The following is a 12,156-nucleotide window of genomic DNA, read 5'->3' on the forward strand; positions in this document are numbered from 1 at the left end:
CTCGCTCTGTGACATCACACTGACAGTGAAATCAATCACAAAGAGAGAATTCACACCATGGATGTGAGGAACTTCTACAAATCAAGGTATCTCCCTGCTTAAGAAATCCACACGTTAAAGAATTCCAAGTACACAGTGGCCCAAATAGATACCTGCAGCCAGCCCCAAGTGATGCCCTCAGCACCAGCTCAGATGTCCATCTGCTGGATACCTCCTTCAGTTTGTCTATCAGGCACTGCACAATGAGCTTTATTAAGCCTCAAACATGCTCTCCATCCCATCCACCCAACCCCAATCCTGGAAGCTGCCTCATCTCCTCTATTTTCTTTCTTTCTTTCTTTCTGATTTTATTTATTTATTTGACAGGGGGAAAACACAAGCATGGGGAACAGCAGGCAGAGGGAAAGGGAGAAGCAGGCTTCCTGCCAAGCAGGGATCCCGATGCAGGGCTGAGATCCCAGGACCCTGGGATCATGACCTGAGCTGAAGGCAAACACTTAACCAACTGAGCCACCCAGGTCTCGAGCCACCTCAATGTCTAATTCATTTTGCAACAGCATCTCTCACCTGCTGTCCTAGCCAGGAACCTGGGAATCTTCTCTCATCTCATCCCTCTGCCTCTTCCCCAACACATAATAGGTTACCTCCTAAACAACACCCAACTGTCCCTCCAAACCTGTTCCAGCCTCACTGAGGCTTTTCTGGTTCGGGCTCCACCATCAGTCCTGATGGATTCTGCCCCAGATTTCTCATGTGTCCCAAACCCTCCGACCATTCACCTCCATGTGGTCCCACAAAATGCAAATCTCATTTCAGTCTCTCTGGTGCTTAAAACCCTTCAGTGACCTCCCAGTCCCTACGACAGAAATACAACACCCTTCGTGTGGTCTTTCTCTCTTCCCCCCTCCCTCCTCTTTGCTTCTTCATCATCTATTTTGACATTCTGGGGTTCTTAGTTGAGAGTCACAAAAATCGTTTCTGGCTAATTTAAGCAGATAAGGTTTTTATTATCCAATACTGGGCAGCTCAGAAACTCTCCAGGAAGGCCAGAGAGTCCCCCTTGAAGACAGCGCATCCTGGATTAATGCTCCAAATGACACTGCCAAGCACACTCTAGAAGGTTCCCCCGGTGTTACAGCTGGGCATGGACAACGTGGTTGCGCTATTGGTGCTGGATGCACCCAGAAGCAGTATCACTGCTGTCCGTGGTCCCTAGTAGGACCTGCCACCACCAACACCACCAGCCCTCGCCAGAGCTAAGAGTCCTCCTTCCCTGCTAATTCATGTTCAAGGCTGGGGCTGAGGTGTCTGGGGCTGAGGTCACAAGTCTAGGCTTCGAGGAAGGCTAGGAAAGCACTTGTCAGCTCCCAGAGGGGGAGGTGGGCCCTGCCTCAGAATGTGGGGGACCTCCCCAAACATAAGAAGGAGACAGTTCCAATGCTGAGAGGCCAAAAACAATAAGAGACATCACCCATGATAGCTTTTAGCCTGCTTCCCCTCTCTCTCTCTCTGCCTGCCTCTCTGCCTACTTGTGATCTCTGTCAAATAAATAAATAAATAAAATCTTTAAAAATAAATAAATAAAAATAAAATACTATTCAAAGTAAAATAACCAAACAGCATAAGAAGGAAGGTGATAAAATGTAAAAAACTTCCCTCCTTGAGTGCTCTCAGCCCCATTTGCCAGGGGCAACTGCTATAACCCTATTTTGGAAGTCCTTGTTGGCATGATCTTTGTATATCTAGATGTAAGTATGTATATATGTGTGTATAAGGGGTCTTATGTAACTGTGTGTGTCTATGTATCAAAACTGACTAGTTCCCCACACTGCAGTTTAGTACCTCCCTCTCTCACTTCACACCATTTCTCCATACACTGCCATGTCAGTACACATGGGTCCTGCTCATCCATTCACCGGACAGATGTCCCACAATTAACTAGCCAGTCCCCTACAGATGGACATTTGCATTATTTTCAGTGCTGTAGTGAACATCCTTGTACAAACAGCTTTGTGCGCCTGTGTGAGCAGATCCAAGGAATGAATTCCTGGAAGGGGAACTGTTGGCTCAAAAGGAGCATGCATTTATGTTTTTGGTAAACATTGGCAGACTGCCTTCCAAAAACCATGCACCAGTTTGCAGCTATTCATCAGTGGCCTATGAACACTTTCCCTCCCAGGACCTTGCACTGTCTGGCTGCCTCCTCACCTCATCCCCTGTCATTTACCCACCCTGCATTTCCAGCCACAGTGCCTTTGCCCATGCTCTACCCATAGCCTAAAATGCCGTTCCAGCCTGTCTTCCAAGTAAAAACTTATCTCTCCCGTGAAACGTAGCACAGAGGTCACCTCCTCCGTTCAGACTTTCCTGATTCCCCTGATCTGCTGTAGTCCTCTTCCTCTGGGATCCCATAATTTCTTGGGCATAATTCTGTCGCTGCTCCAACTGAGCACCTATGTGTGCCTGGCATTCTATGGCCATTTGACAATCTCCACCATAACCACACATCAAAAAATGGTCTTGTCTAATCCTCATTCATGCCTGGCTATCCAGCTGTACTTCCTTTTATTTGTTCCTAAGCACAGTCCTGTCTCAGGACCTTTGTATGTGCAGCTGCCTCCCTATGGATCTTCCCCATATTGGCCAGGATGCCTCTCTGGGGTCTCTGCTCCCACTGGCCTTCCCTGGCCACTCTGTCTCAAGCACCCTCTTCTAGTCATTCTGTTACATCACCATTCCATTATCTTCATAACATTGCTCACAAGCTGAAACAACCTTGTTAGGTTTAAGTGCTGACACGTTTGTTTTCCCATCTCTGCACACACACAAACACATCGTTGTAAACTCCCCAAGGGCAGGGACCTTGGTTTCCTTTTCCACTGTCCCCAGCCTCAAACCTGCCTAGCATCTGTCTAAACGTTCAATCAACATTCGTTGAGCGAGTCATCTATTATTTTGCCGAAAAAGAAACTGGCGTTCAGATAGGAAGGCTGAGTAGCCCAAGGTCCCACAGTTAATAAGAAGCACCCCTGAGATTCAAACCCATTTGAACCCCAAAGCCAACTGCAGACAGTATGTCTTCCCTACTCTTGGCGCTCTGCATTGTCTCTCCTCCCCGATTAGACTCTCGGGGGCTGAATGCGGGTCTGACGCCCAGAGGTCCCCAGCGGCGCGTCGGGGGCCGGCCCCGGGAGGCTAGCGGGCTCCGCGGAGATGTCACCCTCCCCGCCCCCTGTCAGTCAGGCTGAGGGGGCGGCGCGGCCGCCAGAGGGGGCGCTGAGCTCAGAGCTGCCGCAGCGCCCGAGCGGGAGCCCGAGCCGGAACCGGAGCCGGAGCGTGCTGTCCCGCAGGGCGCAGGGCGCGATCCGCGGCTGGCGACGCACCGAAGGCCCGGGCATCGCTGCGCCCCGGCTCAGGGCCCGCGCCCCGCCTGCTGCCGACCGACCTGGGCACTTAGCGAGGCCCCGATTCCTCCATCCGCCCCAAGCCCACCCCAGCCCGGCCTAGCCGAGCCCCTGCGTCCGCTCGCCGCAGCCGCAGCCACTCCTCCATCCCCAGCCCGGGCCCAGCTTGCAGGTGAGGCCGCCGCGCTCCGGACGCCGGGGTCCGGGAAGGGGCTGGGGAAGGAGAGGGGACTGGGCGGGATGGGGAAGCGGCTGGGAGCGGAGACGGGGAACCCGCGCGAGAACGCAGAGAGGGTTCCGGTAGGTGCAGGTCGGTGTGCGCCCTGGGGTGTTTGTGTGACTGCTGCCCTGTGCCCGCAACTGGCTGGGTGGCCGTGTGGTCGTGCTTCCAGGCCCGTGTGTTCCTGTGTGTCAGGGCGTCCGTGCGCGTTTGAACGTCTGCGTGTCCTGTATGTGCACGTGAGCGTGTCGGTGGAGAATGTTTGTGTGTATGGTCGTGTGACTCTGTCGTGTATACAGGCAGGCCCCCGGACTTCGCGCCGAGCCCAGCACCCCGATTGCGCGGGGCTGCAGGTTGCAATGCCCCGAATAACCGAGGCAGTGGCTCCTCCCGCGTCCCCGGGTTTCAAGGACGCGGGACTTGTCGCGGTCCTGTGGCCTCCCGCTGGGGAGGGGGCATGACAAGGAGGGGGCCCGGCCTGGAAGGGCGCCGGGGTCTCAAGAGCGAAGGGAGGTTGGGTAACCAGCGTCCCAGAGGGAGGACTGGGGTGAGGGTGCGGGGCCAGCGCACCCGTGCCGGTGTGTTTGCCCTCCCCAGGCCGCCAGGATGGACGTGTTCATGAAGGGCCTGTCCATGGCCAAGGAGGGCGTCGTGGCCGCCGCGGAGAAAACCAAGCAGGGTGTCACCGAGGCCGCGGAGAAGACCAAGGAGGGCGTCCTCTACGTCGGTGGGCAAGGGGCAAGGCTTCTGGGGCTCTGCGGGGTTTGGGGGTCCTTCGAGGGAATGGGGCCAGGGTCCTTGGAAGGAGGGAGTTGTCCACGGAGGGGTCTGGGTGGGAGAATATGAGTCAGCAGATGGGGCGGGGTCAGTAGGGGTCACTGGGGACACAGCCAGCGGAAGGAAGGAAGCCTGGGTCAGTGATGAGACCTATGGGGAGAGGAAAATGGAGGGAAGAGTTGGGGAGAGTGGGGCTCAGCTGAAAGGCCGGGGACAGATGCATGGGTCAAAGCAGACAGCCTTGTTCTTACTCACATGATTACTAGTTCCTGGTGTTTAGCCCTTATTCTCTGCCGAGTACCCTGGGAAATGCCATAACATCCATTACCTCACGTGGTGCCCCTCACCCATTCCACAGACCAAGAAAAGTGGGCTTCCCAGAGGTTTAACTACAGTGCTCAAGGTCACACAGCTGCTGAAACCTGAAGCTGGAGTTGGAGCCAAGCCTCATAGACTCTAGAGCCCCTGTGTTATTGGGACTGCCCCTTAGCCCTCCTCTCCTGCGAGGTCCACCTCAGAGCCGCTGTTAGGGTCTTCCCGCCTCCCGATGCCAGGAGCTCCATCCTTGCCTCTGGGTCCCTCCTCTTTGCCGCTTCCAGCTGTGTGAAGAGAAAGGCCGAGTGATTAAAATCTCTCATCCTAAGTGTGAGAGGAGAGGGAGCCCGCAGGGGCATTTGCATAAGGGGATGCAAGGCCCCAAACTGACGATTAGCGAATTTCCGTGGTGATTCAGGGCTTACCGGTGTGTAGTAGGCAGAATGATCCTTTGTGTGGGCGGAAGAGGGCTGGTTAATTTGCCCATGGTTGTGGCAGATTTGGGATTGTGGCAATTTGAAAAATACCGACTTCTTACTACACGCTAGTAGGTGCCGACTCTCCTGATAGTGATACAGAGCACTCCAGTCGTGGGATCTGACATCCAGCGGCTGGGATGGGGACCACTGCAGTAGCGTAATCATAGAGGCTAGCATTTGAGCTGAACCCCAAAGAATAAGAAGCTGGCTGGAGAATGGGGAGTTGGAGGAAGCAGAAAAGGGCTGAAGGAGACAGGGTTAGAGAGCAGAGGGCAGGAAGCAGTGGTGGGGGTTGAGATCAGAAAACCCGGGGAGTGACAGCTCACAAGGGGGCCTTGATGCCCAGGCCAAAGGATCATTATGACCTGCCAGGAGAGATTGTAAGCTAGGGACTGACATGATCTGACTTCAGCGTAGAAAGTTTCCTTGGGTCTCTGCGGAGAGACCAAATGCAGGGAGGACTGGTGAAGGGTAGTGTAGCCAGCCGATGAGGGTGGCTGGAACTAGGGCACAGGTGATGGAGGTAAGTTGGAGGCTTGAGCCCACACCTGCCAGGCCCCAGCTCTGGCCGCCCTCCTCCTATGTATCTTGCCGCCCTTTCGCTCCTATGTATCCCTGGCACCCAGCTCGGTCTTCCTGCTAACAGACTTGAAGCACCCCCTTCCCCTTAGTTTGGCACCTCCTGCTCAGGAACCTGCCTGCCCAGGAACCTGCAATGGCCCCCAGTTCCTACACATTAAAGCCTCAGCTTCCTGCAGCCTGTAACTCAACGCCATTCTCGGTCCTGCCTCAGTCCGTGTGTCCATCTCTCCAGGCGCACAGATAGCACTGCTGGGCTCTGTGCAGCCCAGGTCTGTCTCTGTGCAGACACCTTTCTGTGCCCTATGGGTGGTTTCCTGTGCCTGAGATACCCTCCCCAGTCTCCTTTCTGCATATCCCCCTGCTCCCCATTTGTCAAGGCCCAGGCACTGCCCCTCCCCTACCATGTACCCCTTGGAGGCTGGATGGAAGTCCTTGCCCCACTACTTGAGGTCTAGGGTACCAAATCTCTTCTCTTACCCCATCTGATGGTGAGCCTTTGGCCTAGGACCTGGCACAGAGCAGGTGCCAACAAATGTTTGTGGGAGGAATGACGGGGTGCAATGCAGCACACCCCCCCCCACTGTCTCTGTCTGGCTGGCCAGAGCCTGGGGCATTCCTGCCTTCCTTCCCATGCCGTCCTCTGCTTCCACTAGCCTCAGCCCTCCCAGACACCCATTACCCATTTCAGGGTCTACCAGCTGTTGTCTGTATGGCTACATCCCCAGAATAGGAGACTCCCCACTACTCTGAAGCCTCCTGCCTACCTCCCTGCCCACGTCGGATCAGACCATCTTGCCTCTCCCAGCAGTTACCCTCCCGAGAAGACCCAGCCAGTGCCATGGGTGTCAGGCACCCTCGGACCCAGACCCATCACATACTTGAGAAGCTCCTCACTCTGGCCAGAAGAAGGAACTCACACCCCAGTTAGAAGAAATGGAGTGGGGGCTGGTGGGTGTGAGGGTCGATAGGTGGGATGTGGGCAGTCAGGCATCAAGGGCACCAGAGGAACCTTTCCAAATACACACCACTACTATCGCCACCCCCCCCCCCCGCTCCACCCCTACTCCCACCCTCACCTGCTCAAGGAGGCTGAGAGGTAAAGGAATGCGCTTTGAGCAGTGTTGGCTCCCAGGCAGCAAGCATCCCCCCAGAAGGCATGGAGCTCCTTTCAGGTGGAGGAGGGGCCGGCAGTGAGGGAGAACTCAGGGAGAACTCGAAGTCCTCAGGAAGTAGGTGTGGAGGGCTCAGTGCTGTGATGGGGGGGGGGGGCATCTGTGGGATTTGTGATGGCGCCAGGATGCCCACTGCTGACTGGGTCCCTCTGCCCACTCCATAACCACCACGCTTGCCAGAGGCTCTGTTCCCTCAGCTCAGAGTCCTGATGTGTGCTCCTTTTTGTCTCTGCAGGAAGCAAGACTCGAGAGGGGGTGGTTCAAGGAGTGGCTTCAGGTACCAGCCCAGCCCTGGCACAGCTCCCTTCCCTCACCTCGGGCCTGGGATCTGGCCGGGATCTGGAGGGGGGGTGGCAGTGGAAGAGGGCATCCCCAAGGATTCCTGAGAGTGTGCTCCATGAGGGAAGCCAGCTGGAACACCATGTGGGAGAGAGACGCATTTCTTTCTGCTTTACCTGGGCCCCCAACCCCCTTCCCCAATCGTCTCCCTGCTCCAGTGGCTGAAAAAACCAAGGAGCAGGCATCCCATCTGGGAGGAGCTGTGTTCTCCGGGGCTGGGAACATTGCCGCAGCCACGGGCCTGGTGAAGAAGGAGGAATTCCCCGCTGATCTGAAGGTGAGCTGTCCTCTCGCCATACACACGCACATGCACACACCCACGCGTGTATGCACACACATGGCAGGCACAACATAAACATGCCCCAGTCAGCCGGAGGCACACCTGACCTTACGTTCTACGGAGCTCTACGAGACTCGGCTCAGAATGAGTTCACAGGGTGGGTAGGGGTGCGGTAGTCCCTGTGACTGTGCCCCCAGTTCTGGCTGTATACTTGTATCCTGCTTCTGAGTGTGACCCGGACCACTTTGGGCCACGTCCGCATGTCACGGATTGTTTGTTCTTTCTTGTCTTCAACAAGTATCCATGCCAGAGAGGAATTATTCTAGAAGTTGCCATGGCGAATAAGTTCCTATGTTCAGGGAGCCGATGCTATAGTGGAAGAAGATAGATAACCAATGAATGAGATGGTTTTAGACGGGGCTAAGTGCTATGAAGAAAAGACAAAGATGATATGGTAGAGAGTCAAGGCGTAAAGAGACTGCTGTAGTTGGGAGGGCTTCTCTGTTGAGGTGACATTTGAGCTGACCCCCAAGGGATGAGGTGAGCCTTGTGAGAATTGTATTTCAGGCAATAGAACAGCATTGGCAAAGGCCCTGAGGCAGGCATCAGCAAGTGTGGGCCACGGGGGAGGGCTGTGTTGTCCATCGCATACTTGTGCAGACAGGAGAACAGTACCCCCACGTGCATGAAGGAAGACACCTTCATTGGGACCCACTATAGCATAAGACCTGTGAACTCTGAAACGCCAGAGTTGGATCCAAGTGCCACCTCCACTACGTCCTGATTCTGTGACCCTGGGCAGAGTCCATCACCTCTCTGAGCCGGCTTCTTTGCCTATAAGACAGAAGATGAATGCAAGAGGGCTTTTACACACATTAGGTATTTATCAGAGGTTCTCAAAACTTCTGTGTCCATCCAAATCAGCAGGAGGCCAGGTTAAAATACAGACCGTCTGCCGCCTCCCTAGAATTTCTGATTCAGTAGGTCTGAGGTGGGACCTGAGAGTTTGCATTTCAAACAGATGCCAGAGTGATGCTGGTACTACAGGTCCAAGGACCACCCTTCATCACAGGCCTTTACACATTGACCCTTTCGCCTGTCACTAGTCTGGGACCAGACTTGGAAGTTCTGGCTTAGGTCCCGTGTATGCGTTTTACCAGCTGTGTGACTCCCCATGTATTATTGTTCCAAGGATCCTTCCTGTTCACTGATCTCTTATGTGGGCAGGCAAGGTTCTAGACTCAGTACCTGGAGTAACTCACTGAATCTTTATATTCCCTGGGAAAAAGGTACTACAGCATGTCCATTTTACAGATGAAGGAGCCGAGGCCCAGAGAGGTGAAGTGACTTGCCTGCCTCTCTAAGAAGGTACTTGAGAGGAGAAGCTCAGGTTTACGGCAGTGAAGTTGCTGGTAGCCGCCTCAGGGCCAGGGTCCGTGCTGGGAGCTGGGGTGCAGAGAAAGCCAGATCTGAGCTCTCAACCTCGAGGGCCCTTTGCCCAGAACCATTTCTCTCAGGCCTCCTCTTCCTACCAGCACTTCTGACACCCCAAGCCTCTGCTCACAAGGGAGCTCAGGATCATGGACTTACTATTTAAACAGCAGCCCTTTGAGGCTACGAGGCATGTAGAACCCACGCAAGCCCAGGGTGCACATTTCCAAGTGTCCCCACCTCCCATTCTGCTTCGGTGCCTTACCATGCGACCCTCCCTGTCCCCCTACAGAGCAGACAGCACCATCGCATTTCCCATCTAAGGCAGCTGAGTCCAGAGGTGAAGTGACTGACCTAAGCTAATGAGTGGCCGGGCTAGGATGTTTTTAAAGTAAACTTTTTATTGAAGTACAACATACATACAAAAAGCACACAGCCCCAATAAATTTTCACAGAGCGAGCCCCCTGTGTAACCAGCACTTACATTAAGACACAGGACATCAGCCCCTCAGAAGTCTGCCTTAGGCCTTCTTCCAGTCCCTGACCCCCGGAACCAAGACAAGGGTAAGATGAGGGAGGATACTGGGGCCCAAAATTTGAGGGGGACACCCACTCTGGGGTCTCATGTGCTTGGCCCTACGAGTGGGGGCCTTCTTAAATGTGTACCCTAAGTGCCTTATTCACCTTCCCTTGGTCCTTGCACTGCCTCCCTCACCAAGGGTCATTGCTCCTTGACTTCCATCAGCACAGATGAGTTGGGTATGTTTAACCCCATTTCCTTGTTACCACAAAGCACACACTCTTCTCCTGGCTGCTCGTGCTCAACTGTGCAGCAATTCAGCTGGGCGTGATAGGTGCGGCCCTTCTCCCCTCTCGCTGTGCGCCATCCATCCCTGATGGGCCATACTGCCCACCTCCGTTCTGCTACTGCTGGACGTGTGGGTTGTTGCCAAGCGATGAGTTCCAGCTGGAATTTTTAATACTGGGTGACTTGGGGCAAACTTCCAATTCACCCACCTCCTAGGCCTTGATATACCCATCTGTACACTGCGGAAAATGAGCCAGGGCAGTAGCTGTAAACTCGGGTGCCCACGGGGCCCACCTCCACTGGCCACGTGAGGGAATTGAAGCTACCTGGATGGGGGTCAGGCAAGCCTTCTCTAGGCCAGCCCTCCAGGCTCCCAGGATTCTTATCTCTGCCCAATAGGGAGGGACAGTGGTTATATGTGGGGAACGGGGAGGTGGTATAACCTCCTACCTCCAGGGGCCCAGGAATGTGCCACCCACATGTGGCCGTGTGCAGCCGTGCATGGACCCCAGGTGATTGTGGGTGGGCGTGTGCAGCCAGCTCTGTCTCATATGTGTGCACACACGTGTGCTCACACACAGGTGGCTGGCCATGTGTCTGGCAGCCCCCCTGCTTGTGTGCCTGCTGGTCTGCACCCGTCTGGGCAGCAGATGCAGGGGGGAGGGGAGAGTCTTAGCTCACACATCCAAGCAACACCATGAGCTGTTGCTTCCAGCTTATCTTAAAATAGCAACAGCTGAAGAAACCAGGCCACACAGGACCCTGGGGGAGGGATGGATGGAAGGTGGCAGGGGAATGGCTCCAAGCTCCTGCCTGGCCCTGTCTCAGAGCTTCCATCTCCCTCCAGCCCAGAGGAGCCTCCAGGGTTCTCTCTGGGGTCCCGAGGCTCAGCAGAGCCTAACACAAGACAGGTAAGGATAAGTCGGTGATGGAGTATACTGTCTATCTCCCCATCCCATCCAGTCCAAATGATGGAAGGCTACCAGGCTACCAGGCTCTGGGGAGAGGTGTATGGACAGCCCCTCTTCTCACCACTCCCAGCTTCATGGTGATCTAGGGGGATTTCACCCCTCGTGCCTTAGTCCACTTCCAAGGCACTCCAAATAGACAATGGAATTCTGGTTATACAGCCAACGAAGCCTAGCCTTCCCCCAATCAGCCAAAAAAGGTTCCCAGGGTAGGAGAATTTAGGGGAGCATCTCCCAGCTGCCCTCATGGCCCTGTCCCTTCTCTGCCAGCAGCCAGAGGAAGTGGCCCAGGAAGCTGCTGAGGAGCCACTGATCGAGCCCCTGATGGAGCCAGAAGGCGAGAGTTATGAGGAACCGCCCCAGGTGAGTGGTGGCAGGGCTGGGTGGGGCTTTGGGCATCCCAGAAGATTGCCACCATTCCCAGCTGGGGTGGGAAGTCCCTGAGAGGATAGGGTTGGGCCAGGAAACTTCACACCCCCTTTTCTAGAACCCAGGCCCTAGGAGGTGGCAGCAGAGAGGGAGGACAGATGGGGCCAAGCACTGGGGCCCAGGCACCCCTGCCCAGGGAAGTCCCAGCTGTCCCAACTTCCAGGTTTTTCCCCTGCCCCAGGGAGAGGGGCATGCACTGTTCCTCCTTGAGGGGGAGGAGCCTCGGGGCCAGAACATGGCCACTTGGTCTCCAACCCCTTCCTCTTTTGCTCTTCCCCACTCCACCCCCATCCCTCTGATGCAGGAGGAGTATCAGGAGTATGAGCCAGAGGCGTAAGGGCCCAGGACGGCCCCCCACCAGCAGCACAATCCCTTCCCTGTCCCCTGCCCCATCCCCCAGAACCAGGGCTGTCCTTCTACCCCTTCCCCCCAAACACAAGATCTTCCTTTGCTCCAAGGGGCCCCCTTGGAGCCTGTGTTGGTGTCTGTCCATCTGTCTGTCCTACCCGCCCGCGTGGATCCCTGGGGCCTGGACAGGGCCGGGGCTGCAGCCGTGGCTGGTAGCTCCGCCCCACCTATGTTGCCTCCAACCCACCCTTCCCCGTCCAATGTCTGCGCGGATGTAGCATGTTCTATGTATTTTTAAAAGAAGATCAGAAAGCAACGGCTCCCCCACACACTCCCAACAGAGGCTCTCTGAGGGTCCTCTGGGCAGCCCCAGAGTCTCCCACCCGACTCCCACAACGACCCCAAGAACCTTTTTTTTTTAGCCAAACCAGGAGCCAGGCTGTGCCATGCCCCCTCCCTCAGCCAGCCCAGTCCGAACGCGGGCGTCGTGTGTCGTGATTGTGGCATGGAGAGCTCCCCAACCCCCGTGTGAGCGTGTCCTGGGTGGGCGGGCCCGGGTGCCTCCCCGCTCCGTGTGTCCACGAATAAAGCCAATCTGTCTGTA

The 12,156-nt window shown here is 55.5% G+C and overlaps 1 protein-coding gene across 2 annotated transcripts; it reads left to right on the plus strand.

Annotated features, from left to right (window-relative positions):
* Positions 1-3,256: 3,256 nt before the first annotated feature.
* On the plus strand, positions 3,257-12,156 carry SNCB (synuclein beta). Of its 2 annotated transcripts, none has more exons than XM_004737529.3 (6): positions 3,257-3,576; positions 4,222-4,351; positions 7,185-7,226; positions 7,447-7,565; positions 11,046-11,138; positions 11,509-12,156. In XM_004737529.3, exons 2-6 carry the CDS (start codon positions 4,231-4,233, stop codon positions 11,539-11,541), a joined length of 408 nt encoding a protein of 135 aa, XP_004737586.1. In that variant the 5' UTR covers positions 3,257-3,576; positions 4,222-4,230; the 3' UTR covers positions 11,542-12,156. The 2 variants fall into 2 exon arrangements, with proteins under 2 accessions (XP_004737586.1, XP_004737587.1); XM_004737530.3 differs by having other exon boundaries at positions 11,049-11,138.

This window comes from Mustela putorius, unplaced genomic scaffold, assembly GCF_011764305.1.
Source record: "Mustela putorius furo isolate JIRA1106 unplaced genomic scaffold, ASM1176430v1.1 tig00000145_pilon_pilon_pilon, whole genome shotgun sequence".
In the NCBI taxonomy this organism is placed as follows: domain Eukaryota; kingdom Metazoa; phylum Chordata; class Mammalia; order Carnivora; family Mustelidae; genus Mustela; species Mustela putorius.